The following is a 17156-nucleotide window of genomic DNA, read 5'->3' on the forward strand; positions in this document are numbered from 1 at the left end:
AAGGAAGAGAAAGACTCAAGACAAAAACAAGACAGAAACCCAACAAAAAAACAGAACGAGAAACAAAGCCCATGAAAGAATAATGACAAAAAAACCATCAAAAAGATCCAGAACAAGCAAAACAAAAAACAAAAATAAATAAAAAACATAAACAAAAACCAAAAACGATAAATCCAACTAATCAAAAGACCAAGAGATAAAAACAAAGAACCAAAGCCAATTCAGGAAAGAAAACAAAAGAAACGATAACAACCAAATAACCACCACAAAAAAAAAAGAAAAAACAAGGCTCAAAAGCCAAAACCCCCGCATGAACAAAAAGAGCGAAAAAACAGGAACCAAGACAACATCAAACAATACAACAGAAACAAGTGAGGACAAACCCACAGAGAAAGATATACACATAAAAGCAAAAAGCTAAAACCAGTTACGCAAAAGAAAGAAAATAAAAAAAGATATCAAAACGCACCTCGAAACTTCAACTTAGTGCAACAACCCCCAAAAACAGCAATAAGACAAGAAGCATAAACACAGCCCAAAAACCAAAAGATAAAGAAAACTCTCAAAATATCAACGAGAAGCAAACCTAAACTTAAAGAAAGCCAAGAAAACCAATAAAAACATACGGAAGAGGGGATAAAACAATGACAAAGTAACAAAATAAAAAATAAAGCAGAAAAAAGAAATCACCCAATCTAAACCAAGAATGAGAAGAACAGGCACGAAAACAAGAAAACAAAACAAAGCAGAACACACCTCCAAAAAAAAAAACACCTAAGAACAAACGAAAAAAAAGAACGAAAGACATCACAAAAACCTCAAACACCTCAAAAAGGAAACAAAAGCAAAAATAGCGAAGGGAAAAACCACCCAAGCTCAACAAGTGGGAGGAAAAAATGAAAACGGCAATACAGCCAAAGACGAGAGACAAACCCAAAGCACCCATAAATATCCCAATTTAATTTTTCAATGAAAGGGAAGAAGCAACCCAAAAACTCAGAACGAACAATAAAAGACCCAAAACAACCAAAGAAAAAGAAAAAAAAAACAAAAGAAAACAACAGAAAAAGAAAACCCACAGCAGAAAGAACAATCAAAGAAAAAGACCAATACAAAAAAGCAAAGCATACTACAAAGCAACAATAATCAAAACACCTAAGTAATGGTAAAAAAAAAGACCTCAGGACCAATGGAATAGTACTGAAGACCCAGAAATGAATCCACAGACCTAGAGCCACCTAATCTTCCATTAGGGAGCTAAAAAATACAATGGAAGAAAGACAGCAAATGTTGCTGGCAAAATTGGTTAAACACCTGTAGAAAACTAAAGTTAGATCCGTATATATCACCCTGAATCAGAATCAACACCAGATGGATCAAAGACCTTGAAGTCAAAGCAGACACCCTGAAAACATTACAGGAAAGAATAGGAGAAACTGTAGGGCTCCATGGCACAGGCCAAAAAATTTTTCAGTGGTGGATCTTGAACGCTAGGCCTGGGCGCTGTCCCTCAACTCTTCAGCTCAAGGCTAGTGCTCTACCACTTGAGCCACAGCACCACATCTGGCCTTTTCTGTTTAAATGGCACTGAAGAAGTGAACCCAGGGCTTCAAGCATGTGAGGCAAGCACTCTACCACTGAGCAACCTTTTCCCGAAATTTTCTTAATAAAAACCCTGAACCACAACAAATCAAAGAAAGGTTGGACAAATGGGATTGCATGAAACTGCAGAGCTTCTGCATGGCGAAGTACATAGCTAGCAAGATCAACAGAAAGCCCACAGACTGGGAGAAGATCTTCACTAACTGTACAACAGACAAGGGCCTCATATCTAAAATATACTTAGAATTCAAAAAATTAAATCCCCCCAAAACAAATCCTCAAAGAAACAACTGCCCGATTAATAAGTGGTCTAAAGACCTAAAAATAGACTTTTCTGAAGAGGAAATAAGAACAGCCAATAGACACATGAAGAAATGTTCAATTTCTCTGTCCATAAAAGAAATACAAATTAAAACAACATTGAGATTCCACCTCAACCCGGTTAGAATGGCTATAATCAAGAAATGTAACAGCAACAGATGCTGGAGGGGATGTGGCCAAAAGGGAACCCTACTGCATTGTTGGTGCTATTGTAAATTTGTTCAATCACTGTAAATAATATTGAGGTTCCTCAAAAGACTCCCTTATGACCCAGCAATCCCATTTCTGGACACTTGCCAAATGACCACAAACAAGGCCATACTAAAGCTACCAGCACAACTGTTTATCACAGCATTATTCACCATAGCTAAGATATGGACCAACCCAGGTGCCCCTCAGTAGATGAATAGATAAAGAAAATGAGGTATATGATCAAATTCTCTGCTTCCATCTTTAAAAAAATGGCACTGCCCTATTTGTAAGGAAATGGAGAGACTTGGGGAAAAATCATATTATGAGAATAAGTCACACCCAACGAAATATAGGTCCCTTGGTTTCCCTCATTTGCAATAATTAGTATATGTCTAGGATTTTATCAGATGAACAGAAAAGCTCAAAAGCTATGCACATATGACCATATAAGATGATGCTAAGCTAAATGAACCCCAATAGATGGACATAAAAGGTCTTTTTGTTGTTTTTAATGTACTATGTGATTGTTTGTTTCCTTTGTATGTTCTTCCCCCAATGGAATATTCCCTGTTGTCACTGTATTGATTTTAGTATTCTGCAAAAAAAAAAAAAAAATTAGGTCTTTTCTCTTTTCCTTTTAGTTAGATTGACTAAGTTTATCCATTTTGATTTTTTTTTCAGGGAACCAGCTTTTACTTTCTTTTAAAAATTTTTTGTCTCCATTTCAATTTTTTTTTGTTGTTTGGGAAGAAATGATACTTTCTGAAACAAGTTTGTTGGAATTCTGAGATGTTTGACTTTAATTGAATGCTTTGTCTTTTAGGTATGCTCATTATTCTAAAAAAGAAGCAGGGCCTGGCGCAGGTGGCTCAAGCCTGTAATCTTAGCTACTCAGGAGGTTGAGATCTGAGGATTGCGGTTCAAAGCCAGCCCGGGCATGAAAGTCCATGAGACTCTTACTTCCAACAAACCACTTGAAAACCAGAAATGGCACTGTGGCTCAAGCGGTAGAGCGCTCGCCTTGAGCTGAAGAGGTGAGGGACAGCACCCAAGTCCAGAGTTCAAGCCCCAAGACCGACCAAAAAAAAAGAAAGAAGCAGACTATGAAAAATGGATTATTGTAGTTGATTACTTAGCTATTATCAGATTTCCTATGACACTGATTATAACACATGAGTCTCAGAAACACCTGCCACCATGGATACTTTCAATACTGATAGAGCCATTTTTATTAAAGACTTTACTGTTACTTAGAATTCAGTACTGGTGGTTTTCAGTTCTCTTGGCAAGTTGGAAAGAGCTACAGTTAAGAATATACTTTTCTTGGGCTGGGAAGGTGGCTCAGTAGGAAAGCGCATGCCTTGCATGCCAGAGGCCCTGGGTTCGATTCCTCAGCACCACATAAGCAAAAAGAAAAAAGCCGCAAGTGGTGCTCTGTCTCAAGTGGTAGAGTGCTAGCCTTGAGCTGAAGAGCTGAGGGACAGCACCCAGGCCTAGAGTTCAGGCCCCATGACCGGACCCCCCCCCAAAAAAAAGAATATACTTTTCTTTCTATAAGCTTATCATTTGCTCTTAAATTTATGGAGCATAAAAAAATCAAAACAAAATGTGCCACAATCAATGAAATCATTATTAATTTGATTTATAGAAGTTTTTTTTGCTCTACTAGTATTAGTTATGAAAGTCCTTTGTTTCATTACTTCAATGTTGAGTTTCACAGAAAACTTTTTAAAATGCATTAAAAAAGAGTATAATGAATATTTGAATATTTTTCATGTCATTTATTTTTGAGCTAAACTAAAAATAAGATTGCAGTATTAGTATTTTGCAAAGTAAAATGATTGAAGCTGAAAAGTATATGTAAAGAAAATCAAACATGGATAGTTTACATAACTGTCTTTAAAGTATATTTGCCTTATGAAGAATCAAAGGTATCTAATCACAGCTGGGTTTGATGGTTAACGCCTGTAAACTTACCTTTTTTGGGGCCTGAGCTCAGGAGGATTGTAGTTTCAGTCCAGTCCTGACAAAAGTAGTTGTGAGATTCCATCTCGAGTAATAACTAGGTAACGTGGTATGTGCTCATCACAGCTATTGAAGAAACAAAATTGGAGGTAGTCCTAATTGGCTTAGGCAAAGAGTGAGGACCTACGTCAATATAACGAGAACAAAATAGGCCAGAGGGAATGCCTGAAGGGATGGAGTAGATGCTAGCAACTAACTATGAAACCCTGAATTCAAATTCCATTATTAAAAAAAGAAACAACAAGAGAAAAAGTAAAAAAAAAAGAAGAAGGAAAAGGAAGGTAAGAGGAAGGGAAAGGAAAGGAAAGAAAAGACAAATATGACAAACTTTAAGAAGCTGGTCCAACTGGAGCTTGTTGGTAGTAGACATGGCTCCAGTGCAGCCTCGTTAGTCAATAGCCAGATTCCTTCTTCACACATCGACTAGTCCACCAAGTCTTCTCTGTTTGTATAAATCTTTCTTAAATCTTTAACCTTGAAATGGGTTGATTCAATTTATTTTGTCTAATAGATTTACAGTATTTTATATTATAAATTTACCAAAACTACAACAATTATTTAAGCTCTTTGTAATAAAATGCTTAGGCCATTCCATGTTAATTTACCTGAAAATTTTTATTATTCCATTACTAACTTCACAGAAAAGATGAAATAAAATTAGTTGGGCAGTTTCTCTCAAATGATACTGAAGATACTGTAAAAATGGGCACATCATATGTTCTTCATATCAGTGAAGATTTTTATCACTAAGTTGCAGAAAGGAAATGAAATACGATTTCTTTGTTATATACTATCAAGTAAAGCTAAAAGTTTTGTAGTGGTTTTTATATCACATATTTTTATCAATATCTATTCCAGGTCTAGCAGCTTACTTAAACTATTTGAATGATAATTTTACTTTCATTGAGTGTATTTTTAGAGAATTCAAAAGAAACACTTCCAGAAAGTCTTCATGAATTTAAAACGAGCAACTAAAATTTGAATGAGTACTTTCAAAAAGTGATTACAACCATGTTGTCATATAGATTCTTGTGTGGGGGCCTCTATGATATTTTTGAATAAATAATAATCCTTGATTACAAAATCAACTCCGTAATGTTTAAATTTTAAGATTCCAGTGAATACATGATTGTACCAAAAATTCACTAATAAATAAATATAAAGTGAGTATGATTCCTTTGTGGTTATCCTACATAACATAATTTCATCCTCTATAGCAATATATTCTGCTAATTTCTAACAAAGTTGAGAAAAAAATAGACAAAAATTACAGATAAATACCATAAGTCTTTTGAAAACAGATAAAACCCCACAGGGAAATATAACAAACCGAATAATCCCATATATGTTTTTCTGTGAATTTTTACTGAGCCTACGTTTATAATAGTTACCTGATTTTCACTCAGTCTTGGTAATGAATATTTCAGGATCAAGTTTATCAGGATTTCTCCTTTTCCCAGAGGTACAATTCTCTGGCCAAGATAGGATGATTTCCAGAACTGACATGAAGCTATTTCCTCAATGGACATTCTGTGTGGGCCAAATCTAAAGGAAAAAAGAGAAAAACTGCATGGTGGAGAAACAGACTCAGTTGGCTAAGTTTACACAGATCAGACTGGGAATTCTTCCTATTCTCTGTAAACCACAGTTTGGTGCTAATTTATTTATTTATTTATTTATTTTAGAGTCTTTAAAAGGGTCCAATGTTACTTGACTCTGTCTTTCTCTGACCAGTCTATGACTGGTCCCAAGGCCTTTGCATATATGTTACTCTCGCCATCTCTGGCATGCTAGTCATAACCAATTCATGTATGAATATGTTGAGGGCAGATCAGAAGTTCCTAAATAATTTTGTAACTGGCTTTCTGAGTTTCTTCATGAATCTAGAAATTATGCCTATCACTTGATAGCTAGGAGTTTGTTATGTTACTGAAAAAAAAGAAAACAACTAAAATGTCCTACAAATCATCTCTTCAATTACGAATACAAAAATAAATGAAAAAAGGAAGAAAAGAAGCCTATCAAGTAAACACTAACAAAACTGAATCATCATCCAGTTTATTCCTATGTGCTAGCACTACCCTGTTGTCTATAGGATTGAACACTGTCACAAATCATGCTTTCCATTAAGATGTTTCTTACTTTCCTTTATCAAAAAACAAAATAGCAACTGGTCTCATTCAAAAATCTGTTTAAGAAGCATTGTACAGAGACAAGACTAAGTGCTTCAGTGAGAAAGGCTGAGCAGTTGGTTTTGGTAAGGTGGAGGCAGGAAAACAATACAACAGTATACATGCCAATTGGTTTATATGAGAATACTTCTGGTTATTTTTCTCTTTAAGAATTAGGGCAAAGTGAACATTTAAATTACTCTGGGTGAGGTCAACTGAGCCCTTTTCTATTGGTGCAAAGGAGCATTAGGAAACTTGTGCTACTTTCTTTCCATTTTGGTATCAGTCCAAATTACTCTGAAGAAAATAAAAGTACATTTAAAAACTACCACTGACTACTTACTAAGTTTCCTTGGAAGGAAATAGCAGAAAGGCAAGGAATGAGTGGGCCGCATATATCAAATCCCAAGTATAGAAAAAGAGGAAATCTAGTTCTTCTTGATGGTGCTTCATATTTTAAGTTCTCCTGGGTCTTAGGAGGACAGGTTAAACTGTCTTTTGCTTTTGAACTCTGTAATTTCAATGTTATTTTTTTCATGGTCATAGATAGTAAAGTTCTCTGATTTTCTATTGTACTCAGCCCCATGCACAAGGAACCATGTATAATGTAGCCTTTATATTAACAGGTGTTAAAATAATCCTTTTAAAGTGAAAAGGTATGCAAGTCTGGTTTTTTCATTTCCAAAATATGGAGATTAAAGTTATCTATGTCTTTCAAAATAAAATAATTTAACTGAGTAAATTCATATATTTATTTGTGGTACAGATAACCATCTAAAATTCTATTTTGAAAATTATGGAAGTTAAGGGTTTGAGTATCATGAAGGAGAATCTGTAGGATGCTTTTTGTTGAATACTGCTATCTGTATACCTACACACTACATAAATTTACTTTTTAGAGGCCTGCCATTATTGATTCTGATTACTGGAGATAATCAGTGGTTTTGATAACTTTGGTAACTTCTAATTCTACAGTAACAATGCATTCTGTAATGCATTGGATAAATGACAATTTAGTAGTCAAATTACGAGGATGCAAACTCTATTAATTTCCTGGTACTCAACAATTTGTCCTCTTAAAAAAGACAAGTTAAGCACAGTTTACCTGACTAAGAAAATCAATCATTAAAACTGCTTTGTCAGAATTTTGCCTACCCAACTCTTTAGATTTTGGACACAAACAAACTCCCTTGCCCAAATTCTAATGTTTTGCTCATCCTTCCCAATTCCTAGATTATATAACAAAGAAAGAATCCAAAGCAGTTGAACATTTGAAACTTCCTCATTTACCTTAACTATGGAATAAATTTACCCAGTTGATTATTTATATAATTAATTATTTGTAATTACATAGCAGGAAATATCCAAGTGGATACCTATATAGAAGTAGAAATATTATCAACTTTTTAGATACTGTAGTTTGTGATATTCTTTTTTAAAATATAAAGTAAAGAGGTTAATTAAAAAATTAAAATAGGGGCTGGGAAGGTAGCTCAGTGGTAGAGCACTTGCCTTGCATGCATGAGGCCCTGGGTTCGATTCCTCAGCACCACATAAGCAAAAAGAAAAAAGAAAAGCCGAAGTGGCCCTGTGGCTCAAGTGGTAGAGTGTTAGCCTTGAGTTGAAGAGCTGAAGGACAGCGCCCAGGCCCAGGGTTCCGACCCCACGACCGGACCCCCCCACAAATAAATAAATAAAAGAAAAAATTAAAATAAAAATGAAAGAAGGCTGTTAAACATTTTAGAGTTTCTTATTATTTAGTTTTATTCAAGCTGGCATTGCATGAAATATGTGCTTGAAAACTATTAATGAAAGAATGAGAGACAAACTTCTGAAAACTGAAAGTGCAGGTTTATAAAGTAGTCAACTTCCACCATCTAGTGGCAGTTCTTATGAATAACCTCTTTCTTTTCCATTATTAATTATAAGCAAAACAAATTCAGAACATATAAACATTTGTTTCAGTATAGTGTAAGAATAACCAGGTTATACACAAACTTTTATTTCCTTCCTTCCTTCCTTCCTTCCCTCCTTTTTTGTACCAGTTTTGGGGCTTAAATTTAGGGCCTGGGCATGCCATCCCTGAGCTTTCTCCCAACCCCCGTCCCTCCCCCTCACCCCAAGGCTCTACACTTGAGCCACAGCTCCATCTGCAGTATTTTGGTGGTTAATTGAAACTGCCTGGGCTTGCTTCAAAGCATGATCCTCAGATCTCATCCTCTCAAGTAGCTAGGATTACAGGGCATGAGCCACTGGTACCCAACTTACAACTGTTATTTTCAAATGCTTGCATTCAGTTTATAATAAATAAAATTTAATACATTGAGCAAAACTCATTTAAAAATGTTTAGCTGCTTTACCTATTGATAGATGGGTTATGATTTTACTGTATTTAGAGGACAGAACTTAATTTTACCAACTTTAATCTTCAAGGTCAAGCTGATATTTAAACTCCCCCTTCTTTTAATAGAATTAAAATTAATTTTAAAAATTAATGGAATTGTCACAGTGTTCTATTATTTTCTCAATTGTTTGGAAGTAAGCTATCTGAATAGCAGGATTCAGCCCTTGAGCATACATAATCTTGAAGTGAAAGTGTATTCACATTAAGAAATAGAAATAACTAATAACTCTTTTATGGCAAAGAAAGGCATTTTGAAGGTTGTATATTTTTCACTGTCAACTTGCAAATAAATAACAAGGATTGAAAACTGTTTCCTATATAATTCAATTGCTCTAAAAGATTATTTCAATATAGTAGTAACACATTTTATTTAAAACACACAGGGTTTTTTTGCAAATTGAGATGGGGATTATAGGAGAGACGAATGATTGATATGCACATTCTAAGCAGCAGATGTTGCTTCATGCACATCCGTCATCCTATCTCTCCCTGGGACAGTAATGATCGTGGATGTCTCATTTTATAGACAGAAGAAACTGAGGAGTTTTACTGTCACAATCATATAAATCTGGGGTTGAATTCAATGGTCTAATTCAAAAATCAATATTCTTAGAGATTAGAAATCATCTTATACACTAAATTTATAGTTGGGGCAGAGTCTTAATTGTATTAGTAAAAATTGATAGTGTCATTGTTTTGCAAAATCTTGAATGACATTGATCCAAGGTCAATCACATAAAGATACCCTATTGGTTAAATATGACTTATTAGTGAACAAACTTTGAATTTCATACATTTTTATTGTGAAAATACTGTACAGAGGGGTTACCATTACATGGGCAAGGTAATGAGTACATTTCTTATCAAGCATTGTAGCCTCCTCCTTTGTTTTCCCTTCCCATCCCTTCCCATCCCCCCCCATCCTCTCTGCCCCCCCCCTTGAATTTCATACATTTATTCAACAATGGTGCTGCCATTTCTACAACTGGAAATCCATTGTGTGAATCTCCTCTATCCCAAAGCTTTCTTTCTTTTTCTTTTTAATGTTTGTTACTGTATCTTTACCTGTTTGCTTTGTTTTGTTTCTAGCAAGAGCCATCTCCAAGGGCCATCCTGTGAACAAAATATCAGCACAAAGGTCTAAGCACAGGTCCTCGGGTTTGTCCAAGCCATTGGTTAGCTTCTGATTGGCATATTTGTCCTACTAGTTAGGGCAACAATGCCAGCAGGGAAGCTAGCCAGTGCATCACATGGGTTTCATTTCCCTCAGAGAGGGAAGCAAGTGTGTGTTCCTGGAGAAATCATTCAGCTAAGCAGGTATATTACAAGCACCACACAAAAGTACTCCATGAGGCTTCTTTCCAGAACAACCTAGTGGGGGAACAAAATTCATCTGATACCTGAGAAAACTTTTGACTATGTGGACCGCCTAAAGTCCCCACACATTGCCTTTGACCTGTGGATGTGTAAAAACATTCTGGCTTCTTGTCCCAAGACAAAGGATATTGGCAGGAGGCTGCTAGGAAGAAAATAGCATGTGGGTGTGGGTCTTTATTGCAAGAAAATTAAAGATGTAGGTTGCTGCTAGAATACAACATAGTCTGTCAAGAGTGTCTTCTCTTTCACTCTAAAAAAGAAACATTCAACTCAAGGCCTAGGTGGAAAAGGAAAAAAAAATTCATTGGTATCCCTGAGAAGGGCGAAGCATGGCCTACAAAAGAGGAAAAATATTTTCTTACTAAACTGTGCTTACAGAAAGACAGGCCGCCCATCTCCAACTGCTACTTAGCCCATGTGGAATGGGTAAAGACGTTATAGACGTAGGATACTGCTGTTGTACAGGAACTCAGTCGCGAGAAACAGAGAAGCCACATTTTGAGAGGTCGAATTGGAAGTCTGAGAGCCGGTGTCTGCAGGGGGACTCCTGTCCCAAAGACCTGCAGCCCCTCAAATACACTTAACACCGTTAGGAAATTGAGCCATGAGAGCCAGAGAGGAAAGAAAGAGCAGAAAAACAATACCAAGAAACCAGGTCAACTCCAATGGAGAGTTGAAGGGGGACAGCATAAGTGACTGGAGAAGAGCCAGGAGTCCCGAGACACAAGGCATGAGACATGATGTTACCATGCCTGAGCTTCTCTGGGCTTACATAGGGGGAGAGTCCAGGGTCCCAGGAAACTGACTCTCCTGAGTTCAAAGCATAAGACTGACAGTCCAGTAACCAAGTCCCCGCTCCTGTGTCTAGGAATTCAGGCACGCCCATCACCTGAGCGAGGAACTTCCCTGCCTCTGCCATGAAGACAAGGTAAACCCAATTCCTTATCATCCACCGCGTGGCCAAGATGGCGCTGGTTATACCCAGCATCCTTAGTTCATTGCCAGTTAGAGTGTAACACTGTCTGGTCAGGAGTGTCTTTCCTTTCACTATCTGAAAAGAATCATTCAACTCAAGGCCTTAGATGAAAAAGGGAAAAATTCCCTGGAATCCCCGAGAAGGGCAAAGGTTGGACTTCAAGAGACAAAAAGTTATTTTCTTACTCATTAGCTGTGCTTAGAGACTGGTACTTCGCACCCGAGGAACGTCTTCACAGAACCTGGTCACAACAAGCCAGATCCAGAGAATTTCTACTACTCTATAAGGCCCGTCTGCCTCCCTTCCCTTCCCGTCTTCTCCGGAATGAGAGACCATGGAACACTGTCTGTGGACTGCATTTGGTCAAGGCAGAAGCCTGAGGGCATACAGAGATTGGGAGAGTACAACCGTTTTGCCGAAAAGACAAGCAGACACTCTTCATTATTTAAATAACCAGACAGGTTTCAAATAAATAACCTAGTGCTGCATCTCATCATCCTAGACAAACAAGAACAATTCTAATCAAAATTTAACATGCTAAAAATATAAAAGAATCATTTAAAGAATATTTACAGAAGACCGCATAGGTTGTCCACAAATAATTTGTGATTTTAGAAAAGAGACAAGACATTTGACCATCTCAGGGAGTGTGAAAAACAACCCCTTGTAGATACAAAGTATAGTATTTCTTCTTCCTCTTCCTTTTCTTCCTCCTCCTTCTCTTCTTCCTCCTCCTCCTCCTCCTCCCTCCTCTCCTGCCTCCCCCTTTCTTCCCCTCTCCCCCTCCCCTTCCTTCTCCTCCTCCTTTTTTTTTTTTGGTGCCTAACCTGAAGCTTGAACTCAAAGCTTGGACACTGTCCTTCAGATATTGTACTCAAAGTTAGTGCTCTACTACTTGAGCTGCAGCTTAATTTCCATCTGTTTTTGGCAGTTAATTAGAGATAAAATATCTCATGAATTTTCCTACCTGGGCTAGCTTTAAATCTCAGTCCTCAGATCTCAGCCTCCTGCGTAGCTAAGATTATAGGCATGAGTCACTGGTACCTGGCTACAAGGATAACTTTCAAGGACAAGTCACAATTAAAATAAAATATAAGGTTCAATTCCTTTTTTATAAGGGAAACCTATTTTTCACAAGGTCTGATACACTTAATTTATACTTGAAAGTTTTAGGATTCAAATAAGAAATTCATGTGTATACCTTTATTTAACCATCGTTTCAAAGTAGAAGTCAGTATTCTACACAAATTAATTTTTGTAAGGAGAGGAAGGACTTAATCTAGCAAACATTTTCTAATTGGATGTTAATAGTTTTGTCAAGGACATGAACACTTATAAATATTTTTGAATAGTTTTGCTACTAATCTGCAGGAGGAGTAGATCTATTCTTATATTTTTTATGCATAGGAAATATTCAAACCAAGCTTGTGGTTCCTCAGAGTGCACAAAAGGAAAAAAAAGGTATTAAATGTCAGGTTTATATATAAAATTATACATATATGATATACACTAGTACTTTAAGTACTTTGATCATGCAGACTAAAAGGTTTAGCTTTCACTTCAGAATACAACAAAAGATAAGGTTGTCACACAATGCAGAAAGCATTTATTGTCAACACAAGGATTTCATGTATCTTTAAGAACATGAAAAGTAGTACTTTTTATCTTTTATTAGCACATAGGATAAAAATAAAAAAGATGTTTATAAGATCATTCACAGAAAAACACATCCAGCAAGATAGCAGAGCAAGAGTACACGTGTGAAAATATTTCATGTTATAAAGTAAGTGCATGCTGGGGATGCTAGAGCAGATATTGAGGGAGGCTTGCTGAATATCTGCTCACTCTGTTGGCAGGTCAAATACAAATGTTTCCTAGCTACTCAGGAGGCTGAGATCTGAGGATCAAGGTTCAAAGCCAGCCTGGGCAGAAAAGGCCCTGAAACTCTTTATCTCCAATTAATCACCAGAAAACCAAAAGTGGCACTGTGGCTCAAGTGGTAGAGCGCTTGCCTTGAGCTGAAGAGCTGAGGGACAGCACTCAGGCTCAGAGTTCAAGCCCCATGACTGACAAAAAAAAATGTTTCCTGATGCTCTTTTTTTCCTTATTTGTTAGGAAAATACTCACATATACAAAGCATGGATGTATATAATGATAAATAAAATACAACACTGCTGATATATTTTATCTTTTAGGACCCTTAGAATCCTATCCACAATCTCTTCTCAAGCTTTTACACAGGACTTAACTATTAATTAATTAATGGTCTCACTATGTAGCTTAAACTGACCTGAACTCACAATATTCCTGCCACAGCCTCCAAAGCGTGTACCACCATTCACAGCTCAAGGAGTAAGTTCTAGTCTGAAATTACTATTGTGGTAGGAAGCTTGGTGGTTAAATCCATGTTTGTAAATACCTTGGAAGTGGGGTGTGTGTCCTCTGGTGTGTCCAGTGTGTCCTCCATTCCACAGTCACTACCAATTCAATTGCAAGCAGTACCCTCACTTCTTTTTTACGTAAGGAATGTTGCCTGTCCTTCAAAGTCATATAGATGCATGCTTGCTTGAGCAGCACACACACTAACATTGGAATAATACACAGATTAACATGGCTCCTGCACAAAGATGACACACAAAATCATGATCTTCTGGGTTTGGGCTTTTAAAATGATTGTGCTGGTGATTTTTAGTAGTTTTGTATGGGTTTTTAGTACTCAATTATAGTAAGTAAGGCTGAGGTGAAGCCTCTGAAATTACATTCACTTACCTCTGGCTGAGACATAAACAAAGCAATATCATATCCTAGTGGTATTGACATAAGTCAGTGCTACCTTCAGTGTGGAAGTTGTAGTCTGTCTTATTTCCATTACATTTAGCAATTTGTTCCCCACGGAAATTTAGTATAATATGATAGAGAACAATGGTCATAGCCATATAGTAACCTTAATTATAAGCACAATGTTTTTTAATTGTAGACTCTGATACACTACCTACCTTACTTTTAATATGTACAAGAAGGATGAAAACCAATTCTTAGGTCAGCTTTACTGCAGAGAAATGCTGACTGCTCCTGCTTTCTGCCACAAGACACTCCAAGAAATAAGGGTCACCTGGAAATATCATGTTAGTATAAGCTATGGACAATATTTTATTATTTTGCCATGGTGTAAAGGAAGGTAGGTTCTCTGATGAGATCCATGTACTCCAAGGCATGTAAGATCAGTTCTGTAGAGATCCCAGAATGTCGCAATGTGGGCCAAGTATCTGGTGTTCCATTGATCTGGGGATGGCTAACTTGCCTCCCTTAAGAAGGACAATGTATCATACGGTCTCATGTCACTCCCGGCTGCTATAGCAAAAGATACGGCACTGGGTAATTTATAAATGAGGAACTTATTCTTATCAATTTAAATTTTGAGCCAGGTGAGATCCAGGTGCCAGAAGATTTTGTGTCTGGCTGCGGCTGGCTCTACTCAAAGGTGATGCTCCCTGGTGTAGACATACGACCAAGGAAGAGTGTGAGCCATACGACTTCCGTTATGTGGGCAGGAAAGCATTCATGAATGGGAAGGTCATATGATGAATGATTTACAATTCCTAAGGCTCTCACCTTTTGATATTACTGTATCGCATTTAAACACAAGCATTGGAAGGACAGCAATATTTGGAAGATTGTCTTTACCCCGCTTGGCTTTCCATGGAAACGTTCAGCACACTACTTGGGCCATTTTGGGGTTTAGAGGTAGCATTACCACACTTCGTGTACCTGCTATGAACCAGAACTCAAACCAAAGTAGTCTGACCTGAGTTCTCATGATCTTAACTTTTATCAGTTCATCCAGCAAATATACACTGAGCAACGAACATGTGTCAGACACTCCTCTAAATGCTTAGGCTTGGTGAACAAACCAAGCAGAAATCCCTGTTTCCATGGAGTTTCCATTCTTCTGTAGGTAAGATAAAAATAAACTAGACATGTGAGCTATGGAATATGGTCAATAGAATCAATTGTCCTGAAAACTAAAATAGGGAAGGAGACAGAAGGCCCAGAAGGGATTTAGGTTACAATTTGAGAAGGGGTGGCCAGTGAAGGCTGGAGTGAGAAGGTAACTCCAATAAACCCTGAACAGAGCGAGTAAGTACTGTCATGGAGACAAAATGAAAAAGCCAACTTCTAAGCAGAGAGAGCAGCAAATGCGAAGGTCTTGAAGCAAGGTGGGCTTGAGTGTATTTAGAGAACCATAGAAAGCCCACTGAGATATTAGCAAAGTGAGTGAGAAGAGGCTGGATAGGTAAATGGAATACTTGTGTAGAATTACTTAGATCATTTTAGGAATTGGGGCTTTTACTCTGAGTGAGTTGGGAAGCAATTGTGGCATCTTTTCATGAAATGATTCAGTAAGAATGAATGGCCTCACTCTGTGAATGCCTAGAGACCTGTGTAATTTATTGTGTCCCAGTATACTTTTGTTTTCTTTTACCACCCAGGGTTTTTACTTGTATATTTGTAGGCACATTCTAGTTACCACAAATGAGGAAAAAAAATGCAAGTTGTTTCTTTGGGTCTGGCTTGCTTTGCTTAACATATTTTTTCTAAGTCTTTCCATTTTTTTACAAATGGTAAATATAATTCTTTATGATAGATGAGTAGAATTATTTGTGTACATATAGCACATTTTCTTGATTCTATCGTCCACTGAGGTGCACCTGGGTTGATTCACTAATCTTAGGTATGGTAAACAATAGTGCAATGAACATGATTGTGCTGGTAGCTTTAGTGTAGCCTGGTTTGTGATCTATTGGATAAATGACCAAGAGTGTAATTTCTGGGTCATAGGGAAGCTCTATGTTTAGTCTTTTAAGGAACCTTCATACTGTTTTCCAGAATGGCTGAACAAGTTTACATTCCCACCAACAGTGTAATAGAGCTCCCTTTTGGCCACATACCCACTAGACATTCACAGAATGAGACCAAAGGAGGGTACTCTTGGGAGGTGATCATAAAGGCACAATAGCTATGTGTGTCTGATCATATAAAATAATATTTATTGAAATGAACTCTAAGATATAGAAAGAAGAGGGTTTTTTCCTTTGTTGTTGTTTTTGTCTTCCTTTTGTCTTGTTTGTTCATTTACCTGTTTTGGGCAGAGTAATAGGAAAACAGTAATGGTGGGACAAAGAGTGAACAAATACGTAGTGATACTATACGCCTTGTTGAAAGCTAACTATACAACTTGTGGGTAGGGACAGGAGGAAAAAAACTGGGAGGGAGGGAAGGGAGAAGGGAAGGAAGGGATAACATTGTTCAAAACAAATGTACTCTTTTTTTTTTTTTTTTGTCGGCGGTGGGGCTTGAACTCTGGGCCTGGGCACTGTCCCTCAGCTCTTCAGCTCAAGGCTAGCACTCTACCACTTGAGCTACAGCGCCACTTCCGGTTTTCTAGTGGTTTATTGGAGATAGGAGTCTCACGGTCTCTCCTGCCCGGGCTGGCTTTGAACCACGATCCTCAAATCTCAGCCTCCTGAGTAGCTAGGATTACAGGCGTGAGCCACCAGCGCCCGGCAACAAATGTACTCTTTAGGTGACTTATGTAACTGTCACCCTTCTGTATATCACTTTTACAATAACAATAAAAGTATTAATGGTTATCATAGTAAGAATAGCTTGGTAGGTGGCCAGGACAGGAATAGAGAGAATGCTTTCAGGGTTATAAAATAGACAAAATGACATGACTGGAACTTGAACCACAGTAGAAGTGGAAGTTAGAAAATGTGGTAAGATCTTGGAAATACTTTGATAGGAAAATGGAAAGAAAATTTTCATACTATTGGATATACTATTTTCGATATTCTAGCTTATTAAGATAAATTTATACTCTAATACGAGTTCTTCCCAAATTTTTGACTTTTTCTCTTCCATTTCCCAGCAACATGAATGATAAACCTTTGAATATACATTGAAAAGCCATATAACGTTGACTCTGAAATTAGAACAGATTTTTTTAGAATAAATTATTTTTTGTCAAGGTGATATACAGAGGGGTTACAATTCCATAAGTGAGGTAACAAGTACATTTCTTGTCAAA

At 37.1% G+C, this 17156-nt stretch overlaps 1 protein-coding gene across 1 annotated transcript in view; it reads left to right on the top strand.

The window, feature by feature from the left end:
• The window catches only part of LOC105993503 (protein LEG1 homolog), a 37430-nt gene extending 25909 nt beyond the window's left edge, over positions 1–11521 (top strand). The window contains exons 6-7 of the mRNA XM_013026777.1: positions 9805–9890; positions 11261–11521. Of these exons, the coding sequence (XP_012882231.1) occupies positions 9805–9890; positions 11261–11521 (347 nt within the window). The remainder of the gene's footprint in view (positions 1–9804; positions 9891–11260) is intronic.
• Positions 11522–17156: the final 5635 nt, after the last annotated feature.

Source organism: Dipodomys ordii, unplaced genomic scaffold, assembly GCF_000151885.1.
Source record: "Dipodomys ordii isolate 6190 unplaced genomic scaffold, Dord_2.0 Scaffold97, whole genome shotgun sequence".
Classification (NCBI taxonomy): domain Eukaryota; kingdom Metazoa; phylum Chordata; class Mammalia; order Rodentia; family Heteromyidae; genus Dipodomys; species Dipodomys ordii.